This window comes from Dasypus novemcinctus, chromosome 27 (assembly GCF_030445035.2).
Source record: "Dasypus novemcinctus isolate mDasNov1 chromosome 27, mDasNov1.1.hap2, whole genome shotgun sequence".
NCBI lineage: Eukaryota > Metazoa > Chordata > Mammalia > Cingulata > Dasypodidae > Dasypus > Dasypus novemcinctus.
The window spans coordinates 17,258,461-17,272,723 of record NC_080699.1 but is presented as its reverse complement, the minus strand read 5'-3'; the positions used below and the strand labels follow the sequence as shown (position 1 = coordinate 17,272,723).

The 14,263-nt window shown below is 42.2% G+C and overlaps 1 protein-coding gene and 1 long non-coding RNA gene across 2 annotated transcripts in view; one reads left to right on the top strand and one right to left on the bottom strand.

Annotated features, from left to right (window-relative positions):
* Positions 1-14,263, top strand: part of LOC131276245 (uncharacterized) — a 106,233-nt gene that overhangs the window by 2,252 nt on the left and 89,718 nt on the right. The window lies entirely within an intron of this gene.
* POU2AF2 (POU class 2 homeobox associating factor 2) overlaps positions 1-14,263 on the bottom strand; it is a 37,216-nt gene that overhangs the window by 2,447 nt on the left and 20,506 nt on the right. Inside the window, exon 3 of the mRNA XM_004481118.4 lies at positions 2,151-2,193. Coding sequence (XP_004481175.2) covers positions 2,151-2,193 — 43 coding nt within the window. The remainder of the gene's footprint in view (positions 1-2,150; positions 2,194-14,263) is intronic.

Sequence of the window (14,263 nt, the reverse complement as noted above, 5' to 3'; positions counted from 1 at the left end):
GGGATGAATTCATTTTAGATGGCTCAATAACTGTTCAGCCACCCGTTCATTCCCCTCATCCGCTCACTCAACATGTATTTATTTTGCACCTTCTGTGTGCCAGGCACCGTGCTAGGACGGGGCTAGGCTCAAAGAGGTAAACAGAAGAATTCCTTGGCATTTACATTTTACCAAATGAAGCATCCTATTCCGAGCTCTGTCTCCGAATACACAGGACCATTAATAAGTGGCTTCTTCTGGGCTGCAGAAGAACCCCAGATAAGGTGAGATGTGCAAATCCATCGCCGCTCTGAGCTCCATATTATACTTCTTTGCACACTGCCCTTTAACGCTGTGTCTTGCACTTACTGGGCATGCAATGAATGGCTTGCTCTGTGGGTGGCAGGGCTTCTGTGCCGTCAAGTTAGATAGGGGGCCACAAAAAAGTATTTTTCTGGCTTTGGAGAGTCTCGTGTTATTTGCTGCCCTCTTGTGGCTGTACAGAACCCCTCTCTCACCCCACCAGGATGCTGCAACTTAAACAAGAGAGCGCCTGGTACAGGAAGTTTTCCTTAGTGGAAATGGGGAGAAGCTAAAACTGAGGAGGGTCTCCTTGCAGGTCATGCCAAAGCACTGGCTACAGAAAAGAAGAGTTGTGTTTGCGCAACACTTTCTGACCCTATAGCTCCGTAATAGCAGGAATCGCATTAGGATTTAAAAATCATTCCAGCTGCTGGTGGGTATGTCCTAATCAGCTGAAGCCAATGTGATGTGGCCACGAAAGGGTTGACCCGGCAGCACTTGTCTTGCTTGACCTTCCTCCCAACCACAGAGGACCACCACCGAGCTTTGTCCCTGCCCGCTGTCCCCCTCTGCCACAGGGAGAGAAGATTCGCCAAGACCCCTGCCCTTGGCTGTCATGACTGAGTCATCCAGGATCCTAAAAACACAGAACTTTGCTCCTCACCACATGGTCCTGCTCACTGCTCTTTCACCTGAATTGCAACTGCCTTTCCAGTTGACCTGTAAGCTCCATGGGGGAGAGCTTATGTCATGCATTTCTTGTAAACCCGGTAGTATAATATTGTGTTCAACAATTACATGTAAATGTATTCATTCATAAGAAGGTGTTGGGGTTCTCTGTATGGGCATATAGCATCTTGAATGCTATCACCCCAAACCTCTCATCTGCTCATGAACTTGAAAGCTGCAATTGGGCTTTTCATTGTAAGCACACTTCCCTAGACAACATCTGTGCAAGTGAAAATTCAAACCAATAACCAAGGTTCCATTTCGTGCCATGTATTCCGGTCCATGGGCACAGTTAAGGCTGAGAACAGAAGGAAGATATGTAAACAATGCTTGCTGGCTGTCATGTATATATGTCCAATTTCCAAATGAAACCAACTACAAAGGGAAAAAACCTAAGCTCTCGTAAGCATATACTTTTCTCCTGAGAAAAATGGAAGAATAATTCTAGGAGGGGAAGTTGCAGAAGTTTTCCTACATAATAAGGAACAGATGCCACCAGATGCCCATGACAGTAAAAGGGATTTGGACGCACCTTCAGATATGCGAGCTCTTACACTGCTCTTCTTCCTTTGCCTTGTTCAGCCCTGCCTCCTAACACCAGGGAGAAGGTCTGTGCAGCTTCTGAGTTTGGGATCTGGAAAGCCTTGTTTAAGTATGTATGTGTGTGTGTGTGAGAGAGAGAATGTGTATGAGAGTCTGCAACACTAGTTTTTAAGGATACCCCTTTTCCATCCTCACTGGAGTATTTAATGAAACATCTGTATTGGTAAAACCCTGCCCAGGGGGCTGACACTCAGTGAGAGCCCCATAACGGTAGTAACCCCTCTGCCCTTTCTGTTCTAAAGTAGATGCACAATGGATCACATCACAGTGATCATTTCTACATTGTCTCAGGAGCTTCCTTGCTGTTGCCTTCTCTCAATAAGCATCTGCTAGGCAAGGGATCAGAAGGCTGCCTTGCGGCCAGAGTGAATTCTAAATTCAGGCAGGACTGCATGAGGTCTGTCTTCAAGGATTTGTATTTTAAAGAAAGCAAGATTTTGATAGTGCTGCAAGGTGGTTATAGAAAGATGGAGGCCCAACTGCCCATTTAAAATTCAACAGAATTAATTCATTGTTCTTTGAATTAAAGTACTCACCTGGCATTGGGACAAATGGAGACTGCGAGGAATTGACACTGCCCTGGAAGGCAAAGAGAGTGGAAGTTTTTTCTTTGTTAGGTGCAGGTTTTAATTTTTAAAACGATTATGAATCTATTTTATGAGCTTCATTTTCGGAAACTCAGAAGTATTATTTGGGGGACTGGTTGTGGGGGCAACCGAGAGTGAGAGTTCAAGTACCACAAGGGACAGACTGAAACCAAAGTTTTAGATTCTGGTAAAAATGCCAAAAAGCATCGGCGAGATGAAATTAAATAATTTATCCTTTGCTTGCTTTTATATTCCTTCATCAAATATAAGCGATAAATATCTAGGACCGTGTCGGGCATATGGCTTCAACACTGGTGGCCTTTTTACTCTGTCTCCACATAAAACATCAGGTCCAGGGTGGGGACTTTGAGTGAATTGAACACAGTGCCAAGAACAGAGCATGGCTCCTAGCAGATGCGATAAAATGACTTGGAATAAAGTACAGTCTCTAAAGAACGCACAGGCTGGAAGCGGCTGTGGCTCAAATGACAGAGCACCCGCCTACCATATGGAGGGTCCAGGGTTCGATACCCAGGGCCTCCTGACCCTTGTGGTGAGCTGGCCCACGTGCAGTGCTGCTGTGCGCAAGGAGTGCTGTGCCACGCAGGGGGTGTGCCCCATGTAGGGATGCCCCACGTGCAAGGAGTGCACCCTGCAAGGAGAGCCGCCCAGCGTCCAAAAAGTGCAACCTGCCCAGGAGTGGTACCGCACACATGGAGAACTGATGCAGCAAGATGACCCAACAAAAAAGGAAAGCGACACAGTTTCCTGGTGCTGCATGACAAGAATGCAAGTGGACAGAGAAGAATACAGTGAATGGACACAGAGAGCGGATAACAGGGGGGAAGGGGAGGGAAATAAATAAAAATAAATCTTAAAAAAAAAAGAATGCACAGGCTAGTGAGTGTGGGGGGTCGGGGAGCACTGTGGGTTGAATTGAATCTCCCCCCCACCCCCAAGAAAAGATAGGCTGACGGCATTCTGGAGTAGGGCGGGCGCTCATCCCACATGGTTGTGTCCTTGTGAGAAGGGAGGGGATACACAGAGGTCCCCGTGACGGAGGCAGGGCGCAGAGCCAGGCAGCCACGAGCCACGGAACACCAGGACCGGCCAGCAGCCACCGAAGCGGGAACAGCCAGGCGGGCTCTCCCCTAGCACCTTGAAGGCTGCAACCCTGCCGGCACCTTGATTTTGGACTTGGAGCCTCTGGAACCGTGAGAAGATAAATTTCGGTTGTTGTAGGCTGCCCAGTTGGAGGTAATTTGTTACAACTGCCTAGGAAACGAATACAGATGGCGACTGACAAGGAAACGTACAATTCACTGCAGTGTGAGAAGCGGCAGGGTGGGGGGGGTGTTGTGGGCACCTAAGTTGGTATTGGGGGCGAGGGCATGGGGAACACACCACAGAGGAGGCTGACCTCTGAAGGAAGCGCAGGGACTGTCCAAGCGACGGGGGAAGAGGGTAGAGCCTCAAAATGCACCAATGCAAATTCCAGATCCAAGGTGCCCAGAAACAAAGCCAGTGGGAAATGTCGCTTTATTAAAGTCAAGAGGCCTCCACATCTGGTTCTTTGTGCTGACCCCAGGGTCCCATAGGCCTTCAGAGTTGGAAGAGATTTTCTAGAGCATCTCATTCAACCACCAATCAAGTCCTAAATCCTCGCCAGACTATTAACACCTGGCGCATTTAGCTTCCAGGGATGGAGAACTCAGCCTCTGCCGGGGAAGCTTATTTCATTTTGGGGGACCCGTGACTTAAAAGGTTCTTTTTAAAAAATCTTAGGCTGAAAACAGTTTCCTGGTTCTCATCTCTTTGGTTCACACATGAAGTCGAACCCTTCTTCCGTATACAGACCTTGACGTATCTGTGGACAAGCTCATCACTTCCCAACTTGAAATCTATCTTCTCTAGCAAAATATACTCAGAAATATGGTGTTTGAGAACCAGAGTGCTGTGTTTGAATCCTAGCTCTGCCTCTTATTAACTGTGTGGTCTTGGGCACACGAAGATTAAATGAGATCATATAATCTTCAGGACAGTGCCTGGCATAGAGTAAGCAGCATCTAAGTGCAGCTAGCATGATTAAGGGACACTTCTATGTCCTTTCAAATCTGTGCTCTAGTCCTCCAAATGTTTTGATCCATGTGCTTTCCTGTTTAATAAGTTGATACTCTGGTGTGGCAGAAGGGAACTCTTGGCCAGTGGGGAGTGCCGATCAGGGCCCCCTAATATCTTGTATGGGAAGGAAAGGAGGCAGTGTTGGAAGCATAGAAGCTCTGGTGCTTGGGCCCATTTTATCTTGTTGCCAGGGTCCTGGGTCATTCAGCGTTGCCTTCCGATTCCCAGCTCTGCCTGTCCCAGTCTTTCCTTGAAGGCCTGTGCCAAGTCTGCCCGCTCAGCCCCCTTCTGTCAGGAGGGCATGGCAGGGCGGTAGCTTCCCGGGTGCTGCGTGGGGAGACGCGCTGCTCTTCTCCCACCTTCTCTCCTCCTCTGCTTCCCTTCAACTCCTCTGCCCAAGGCTGGGCCCAGGATGAAGGCGCGTGGAGAGACAGAACACACACCCAGAGTGAGGGACACCGTCTTCCCTGCCTGCCGGAGCGCCGCCTCCTGCGCTGCCTGGGCGTGGTTAAAGTCTCCTCTGGGCCACCACGACTGACTCCTCTTGACAGCTCTGCTCTAAGATTTCGCCTGTGTTTTTCTTCCATCACCAGTGTTCCCTGGCATCTTCTTACCTTCCTCTTTCTTCTTCTGCCAAGGTTTCGTATGACTATGGAACTGCCAGCACTGCCCTCTTCCCAGCCCAGGTTAATAGCTGAAAACTCCACAAAAATAATGCAATTACAAGTTTACTTGATTTTTGTTTATTAATTGATGACAACAAGCCTCTTACGTTTGTGTCTCCTATATAATTTTGCCCTCTACCTGCTTTGGAAGTGATACACTCTGTTTCCTTTTTTTTAGTGATACCAATAAAACATTAGCATTCATATTTAACAAAGGCTACAAAAAATCTTGAAACTCCTACTGGATAGACCAGAACCTTAGAGCTTGTTTTTCCCTCCTAATATACATATGTGCTATTTTTACCCTGGGTCTTTTTTACTCAACCGTCACAAATTAGACATCATCATCACCATCATTTTATTAAGTAAACCTGTAGTAGATTTATTTACATGTCCATAATTTTCTTTGCTTATCTTCTTCCATTTTGAATTTTCCTTCTGGGTTCCTTTTCCTTCTTTTAAAGTAATCCTTTAGAAAATTTCTTTGGAGTAGGTAATGTTGGCGGTAAACTCTTTCTGTTTTATTTATTTGCAAATATCATTTCCTTTGCCCTGATACTTGAAAGATAATACTGCTGTGTGCACAACTGTAGCTTTATCAAATTATTTTCCCTCAGCCCTTTAAAGACATTCCATTGCCTTTTGGCTTCCATGATTGCTGTTGAGGAGTCTGCAATTACTCTTAAAGCTATTTGTTGTGTCCGCTTTTAATAAATTCTCTTTGCCTAATATATTTCTTTATTTTAGGGTTCTTCACGTTCAGCTCATTTCATCTAGAGGTAGATTTCTTTTTACTTATTCTGCATGGCATAGGATGTGCTTCATGTGTCTGGGGATTTATGTCTTTCATAAGTTCTGGAAAATTTTCAGCCATCATCTCTTCAAATATTGCCTTGTCTCTATTCTCCCTATTCTCTCCTTCTGGCACTTTATTTAGGTGAATGTTAGGCCTTTTAATTTTATCCTCTCTATTTTATCTTATCCTTTCTTTATTTCCTCTATATCCATGATTCTCTGTTCTATTTTGGGGTAATTTCTTCTGATTGATATTCACTTCTTTAATTCTTTCTTCAACTATAGTCAATTTGTTGTTTAACGCATACATTATTTTCTTATATCAGCAATTATATATTTTTTCATTTCTCTAAATTCCCCTTGATTTTTTTTGAATCTGCTTGGTAATTTTTGATAGCTTTGTTGAGTGGTCATTATTTATTGCTCTTTTATATTCTGTATTTTTGATACATTTAATATCTGAAGTCCTGGTAGTAAAAATTTATTCTTTATTGTTTATGCTGGCTCTCACTCATGATGTTTTGTTTCTATATGCATTTGGTGATATTTGATTGAAACCTGTATCTCGTTGACTCACGAGAAAATTTGGGTTCCTAAAATAAGGTTGCTTCCTCTGGAGGATTTGCATTTATATTTCTTGGGGCCAGCTCCCTTCCAGTTTCCCCAGATTAATCATGGAGTCCCAGCCTTACTATTAGCTCAAATACCAGTCTTCCACACGTAAAGTCAATTTGGGGAACATACCTTTTTGATGTGCTTACTTCCTCATTATCCATTGCCTTGGTTTCGGCTCAATCTCCTCATGTCATCTCCCACCCAAGAACTTTGGAGATTTCCCTTACTTTCTGCCAGCTCAACAATCCATTAAAATTTATGCAGGATCCAGCTTTGTTGTAGGACAGCTCCCTCCCCACTCCCCAGCCATGTAATTTTCCAGAAACAGAATTGGATCCCTAAATATTGACCCTAGGTGCATAAACCTTACTTTTAAAAGCAGCACAAAGACTTTGATTTTTCTGTAATTTCCAACATTTCCATCACAGATTTAAATTATAACAGATGTAATTCATAAGCACTTGGTTTTAAAAACTTAGGCACATGGCTAAATGTGTTAAACGTATTATCTCATTTAATTCTCATGACAACCAAGACAAGTAATAGGATTCTCATTCTACTGATGAAGAATCTGAAGGATAGAGAGAATAATCCAAGTTCCTCTCTGGGGACGGGGGTTGGAGGTTGATTGTGGTGGTGGCGGGTGGGTGAGAACAAATATGGGCCCTTCTGACTTCAGAGGCTGCTTTCTAACCACCATAGCATATTGCCTTCCTAGCACTTTAATAACTCAAAAATAAAAATAGGACAGCATCATTGTTTTCGTATTTAAAAAATACAACAGGGACTTGGGGACATCCCGAAGGGTGGTATAGTTTGTGTGTCTACCAAGAGGGTCCAGGTGGGATTGGGATACTTCCCTGTCTGAATATATATATCTTTCTAAATCCTTCAACAGATATTCTAATTTTTTGGTCTGTTTTATTGAGGTATAATTTGCACATAATAAAACTCTCTAATTTTAAGTGCACAATTTGATGAATTTTGACAAATGTATATACTTGTATAGACAGCACCACAATCAAGACATAAAACGTTCCTGTCATATCTGATTATTTTGGGGCTACAATAATTGCAATCTCATGTGGTTCAACCTGTATGCTTCCTCTAATTAGTGCTGCCCCCTCTATGGTGGCTTGGGAAATATTTAGATGGATAAATATAAGGAGCAATGGTATCGCACCACTACGTTCTTCTCATGGAACATCAGAGAACGCTAAAGGGTCTAAGATGGGACCAGGAAGGATTTCACCAGACTGATTTCATAGCTGGCACTTAACTCTCCCCATCTCTATCTCAGATTTTATAGAGTGAGAAAGAATAGGCTAAAGCATGAGCCATCAGCAGGCCCACTTGTTCTTCCTCATGTAAGGGAAAATTCCCATTCCTTTCTTTGTTGTTCAAGATATTGTATTCGCATGGTTGCCTCCCACCGCGTGAGTCCTCCAGAAGGAATATTGAAATTAATATTGAAGAGCCCATAACTTTTGACCAAGCAAGATGGTATATAATTTTTATTTTGCATACTGCAAACAACAGGATCCTGCAAAGTCAGGTAGCCAAATTTAGAGGTTTATATTTGAATGAAATTTGCCAGGCTGCAACTTCCTGTAGCTCACGCAGCAGCTTCACAGCTGCCCAAAAGCCCCTCCATGGAAATGAGTTAATTTGAACTAATAGGTCACCAAGGTAGTGAAGTGATAAGATTAGAAGTTTCCCTTGAGCACATTTATAGTCATTTTATGACCCTATAATAATATTTGTAGGCACCAGCCTAGTTGAAGGAATATTTTGAAATGTTATGGGGCAGGGATCTCTAAATAGTATAAGATTTTTCACACAGATGTATAATTTAATTTTTTATTTTAATTAAATAGCTTAGAAAGTATCTTTTTAAACTTAAAAATATTGCTATTAATATTTGAATAAGAGTCATAGCCACCTGTCAATACCTGGTATCAGTCTTCAAGAATGCACAATACTTTCTGTTTAATTTCTCATTGTTACCGTATCTTCGGTTTTGGTGGGGAGCAGATGGAGCCATTGATATTATATTGAACAATCTATGACCACATTTTAATAAATTAATTTAGACCCACAGTAGGTCACATGATTTTCCTCTAACTTTGAAAAGAATGTAAAGTTAATGACAAATGTAACAGTCTAAATGGTCACCCATGCTAGGTTGGAACTCCTTCCTCTAGAAGAAAATGGGATAGAATTAATGTGACATGTAAGTGTGTAGTTGAACCAGAGGTATTATGATTGGTGTGAAAGGGTTACGATGATTAAATTATGCCAAACATGTTCTAATAAATCTTATTACTTTTGCAAAGTTTGAAACAGGTTTTGATTTATGGGCCACTTATCTAAATTGCACAGTAATTTAATCATAAATTAGAAAATGACTCTGTAAAGAACTTTAAATACAGTTATGAGCATCTACTATATGCCAGGTGCTTTATATAATGTTATCTTATTATAAAGTAGATATTATCGTCTCAGTTTTACAAAAGAGGAGACTAAGCATCAGAGAAGTTAAGTTATATGCCCAAGGTCACCCTTCTGGTAAATTATAGACCTAGGGTTTAAACCAAAATCCCTGACTCCCAAGTTTATGCTCCTGCTGCCTCTCAATGAACTAACAAGTAAGTTCTCTGCACTAGTCTCCAATCGAACCACAGATCTTTTTTTGGGCTCCATTGATTTGTAAGGCATAGTGCTATATGCTGTAGGTATTAGAAAAAATGCAATCAAATGGCTTAAGTTTGAATCCACTTAGAGAAACAAGACTTTGGGGTAAAAGTAAATATAACCACAAGTTCTTTGCATCTTCTCCCATCAAGAGGTGGAAACTATTTCCCCACCTCTTGAATCTGGGTTGGTTTTGTACAAATATATAATATACATAATTAATGCAGTAATTAAAAAGTCAGGGTTGAGAGGACTCACATTTCCTAAATGCCTACTGCACGCCAGACTCTGTGTCAGGTACTTTACACATGTTATTTGTGTATGTGTGTACGTGTGTTTCATCATTTTTTGGAAACAACTAACATTTGTTCGCTTTATGTATAACACACAACACTAAACGATTTACACGAATTATTTCCTTAGAGTCTCACAATTAGCCAGTGAGAGAGACTGCTGTAAGTTATTATCCCTGGATTACAGGTTGGACAACTAAGATTGTCTGAAGGACTTGTCCAAGGTCAGGCTCCTGGGGGTGGGGTGGGGTGGGGTGGAGGTGTGTTACTGTGTTGGGGGAATGTGATGAAACACATCGTAACAGTGGGTCATATCTGAGCCCAGATTGGGAGAAGGAAAGGAAATTAGAGAGCAAATAAACCTGGGGTATTGTAGTCTGGGAGAAAGCAAAGGCTGGGATGTGTGGAGCAGCATGTCACAGACACGGAAATGCGAGCAGGAAGTGTGAAAACAGGAAAATGGAAGAGAAGCGGGAGGGATAGAGGGGCCAAATTATAAAGGGCTTGTGAGCCACACTAAAGAGTTTGGACTTTGTCCTGTAACAGGCAATGGTCCTTTGGAAGTGCCTGAAGGGTGTAGAGAGATGCTGAGAATGGCACTGTAGGAAGTTTAACCTGGCGCTGAAGAGGATGGGTCAGGAGTGGCTGGTGGGGGGGCACGTTGGCTTTAGTGGTTGACCAGAGATCCAACAATGAGGGTCTAAGGTGCCACGGTGTGTGCACAGGAGGCCAGCAGGTGCCATTTACACCCACCTCTCCTGGGCATCGGTAGGTGCTGAGGGCTGCCAGCCACCCTGTCCCTGGAGTGGCACTGAAGCGAAGCCCATCGCCAGGGCTCTTTCTTTCTTTCTTTGTCACCAACGCCCCCACGGAATTCCCATGTGTAAGGAAGGGGCTGGCACGTCTTACTCATACTACTCTATTTACAAAGAAAATAAAAACTGCATTCTTAAATGATTTCATTTAATAGCACATGGTATAGCTTCACTTCTAAGGCCAGTAAGAATTTTGACTTGAAAGATTTATGCTCAAAAACACTTACTTCGTGTCTACAAGGCCTAGGTTAAAGGGGACTTATCTTAGTCTTGCTGGTTTTATGCACCTTGTTCCCAATACACAGTTGAGACCTAAAAGGAGAATGTGGTTTGCTGAAGGCTTCCAAATGTGGGTTGGTCAAATGAAGATTAAAGCCATGTTTAAATTCTCTCGTGAGGAAGGGAATTTACCATGAAAACATTAATGTGTGCATTTCCGTAATATTGCATGTAAATATCTGTCATAGAGTCTGATGTTCTTTAACTTACTTTCTCTCCAATAAATTGTCACAGCGAACTTCTGGGAGGATACAAATGATCCTCATGGTGGGACTTCTGGGAGGTAAAATGAGGGGGGCAAATGCAGGGGAGAGCGGTAGACTTCTACTTTTCAACTTCCATTATTTTTTAGTTTGATTTTTACCATGAGCATATATTATTTTTGTAATTAAAACAACTAATTAATAAAGATTATTCAGTAGACTTTAGGTCATATCTTTTTGGTAAAGCTAATATTTAAAAAACAGGATTCCAAGTGTTTTAAACTTCTAGCAAAAGAACTATTTTCTGTCCTTTTGAAGGCCAACATGGTTGCGGAATTCCAACTTTCTGGCAGTTTCTTGAAATTTTACTGTTAAAAATCTCCTGCTTGGTCCCAAATTATGTCCAGGCTGTCTCAGTGAGAAAGTTATTTCTGTTGCCCTAGGAACAAAATGAAACACATATCTTAGCCCTGGGTCTTGGTGTGCCTTTGGAATGTTATTTCCTATTTATGAAGCTAAATTAGAACAACAGGAGTCACTGCGATGCACTGCTGACAAATGGACCTGAACTCTCTGGCCAGCGCAGAGACTGTGCAGAAGTTCACTCAGTCCCGCCAGATGGATTTGCTGTGGTTGTTTCGCTGCAAAAGCTGATTATTTTTGCAAGCTGTGTGAAAGAGGTCACCCCTAGAAAATATTTTAAGTTTCATGACATTACAAAGAAACCCCTGCAGAACCAATAGACCAGCTGAAAAAATAAATTGCTTGCAAAAGTTCCACCTTTGTACAAAAACATTTTTAAAAATTTCTGTGATTGTAAAGGAGCAGGTGATTGTGTGTGGGGATATGGAAGGCACTGGAAATGTGGTTCACTCCTCTAAACTGGGCAGGACAATGTGGACTAATTAAAGGCAGACAATGGGCCACTTTGAAAGCATTAGAAAAGAACACATTCAAAGAAGGGCCAAGGATGTGCTGTGTAACTGTGTGTCCAGAGGTTGGCCTTTTGAGTTCACAAGGCATTGCCCATTTAGAAAGGGTTTTTCTTCTTCCCCAACTCGTGGAAGGGGCTAGTTGGCAATGCTAGTAAGTAATATGCAAAGCAATGTACTATGAGAATGAGCAAAAGTTATGGGGAGATAGTCTCAGACACGGATTCCCTTTAACAGTAACCTGTCCGAAATCACCAAGAAATGGATTCTTATGCAGGCAGTTCAGAACAAGTAGCATGTACTTAGTTAAAAATTGCAGTATAACTAAGATAATTTGTAATCAAGTGCAAAGAGAACAACAGTGGCTTCTAAAAATATAAGAAAATAAAGATAATATTAAAAAAAACAAGAAAAAATACAATACTAGCAAGCAGGAAAACACACAATAGACCAACTGATGACCATTTGCTGCACCCATGCAAGCATGAAAATCTTGCTAAAACCAGAGCACTTTGTAGGATGGGTTGAGTTTATGAGAACTGAAGAGGTGTAAATTTATTTTATGGCCAATATTAAGAAATCATAGAAGAAAATGGATATTTTCTGTATTAACAGTAGCAGTGCTACTGATTTTTCTTGCATTCCTGTGTTTTCAGATCTTCAGATGCATGGGTCCAAAGCTTACCCTTCTTCCACAAATGGATTAATATAATGTACATATGTAAAGTTCTTAGTTATGAGAATAGGATGATAGCTGTAATTGCTGAGTTCTTCCTTGAATTTATATATGTTCAGTTCCCTATTTTTATGGCATGGGTAACCAGTTGTGGACTTAATTATGTTCTGCATCTCTTTTCTTTTGTCTTTTTTATTTTTTAAAATCACCTCCATTCAAATATCAAAGATAGTAGCAAAATATATACATTATTCAAGTTTTAGTAGGTTTTTTTTTTTGCGGGGCGGCTAGATCTTGATTAAAATTAGATTTCTACCTTAGAAATCTTTAACATGGAATACTGAAAATTGGCTTAATACTGAGGAAATGAGAACATTTGTGGTCTCCCACTTCTATCTTTCTCCATACCTTTATAAGAAGGCAAGAGCATAAGGGAATTACCTTCCCTTCCCCTTAGTGGCTATTAATTTTATTAAGGATATGCTGAAGAAAGGACTTCAATAAGTAAAATTATGAGAGAATTCTGGACACCATGGGTGTTGAAAGAGTAACTGAGAAAGCCAGGTAAACCGAGCCGGTCAACTCAATGTTTTACTGGGCTCAGGAATCTCTTCCAGTCCTCAAAAGGTGCTACTGTGGTCTCTGCCTTCTCAAGTGGGGAAAATTGCATTCTATATCCAGTCAAAGGAGTAAGCCTCTCACACCTGCTCAACAGTATAAGGGAAAGAAATCACACTTCACCAAAGGCATAGAAGGAAGATAAGCTTCCGGTAAGAGGAACCAGGGAATGAGAAGCGGGTTGAGTGAAGTAGGCCTTAGGGATCTCTAGGAGAATAGCAAAGAGGCTCCTGCCAGGTCACTGTGGTATGTTTTCCTCTTGTACAGAGAGGGCCTGGGCCATGGAGACTCCAAAGAGACCAGGGCATTTGGGAGTGTTGAGAATGGCAAGGAAGGGCTATATTCTTGGAACAGGTTCTAAGCGAGAATTAGAAAGAGGTTTGAGAAGGAAATGAGGAACTTCACGTCTAGTTTCTTCTAAGATGTCTGGGCAGCACAGGAAGGGAGGTCCTGGGTTCTGGTTTGGGTTGGGTGTGGCATCACCTGAGCTGTCTGCAGACACACTGCAGGGATGGGTGGGGAGACAGATATGGATGGGGAGTAAAAGTGGAAATTGAGGCACAACATCATGCATTAGATCTGGAGCGTGAGGTGAGGACCAAGTAGGAGGACCTGAAACAGAGTGGTTATTCCAAAGTTAGTCCTTCCTTGGATCAGAAATACAAATGTAAGAAGCAATATTGCATAAGGAGTAAAAGAAAAGACTTTGGGGTGTAACCAGCCTGGGTCCAAATCCATGTTCTCCTGCTTTCTGCCTGATCCTCTGTTACCTCATCTGAAAAACAGACTAGGGTGTCGGCCTCCTAAAGGCTGTTGTGCTTCCTGTTGATAAATGAAATACATTTTAAAGTGGATAAATGAAATTATTTGTAAAGTTCTCTTTTCAGAGCCTAGGAGTAAATGTTAGCTATTAGTATAAAGAATACTTATTTATCAGGAGAGAACTGACATTAAGGAAGGGGACCCAGGTCTGCAAGTCACCTGTGATGTCCTGGCCATGCCAGCCTTTGACCGGATCTTCAAGTTGGTGCCTGAAGATTTGTACTCAACGTAATCGTTCTTGTGCCTACATGGCTGCTCTATTCCTTATATTCCTTGAAAATTCAATTGGAAAAATTCCAGTTGAACTAGGAGAAAGGGGATTTATCTTTTTCAGGTTAAAGAGGGAGTTCAGTTTGACCTTCAAGGGTGGCATAGAGGTGACCATGGGGGGAACATGCTCTGAGGTCAGGAAGCAAGATGGCTGCACTGAGCAGGGAGAAGGGGGCAAACTGGAACACGTACAAGGACTGATTCCCTCCTGTCTGCCTTTCTTTTTGCAAGAGAAGTTGTGGGTTTGCAGAAAAAATCCTGTTT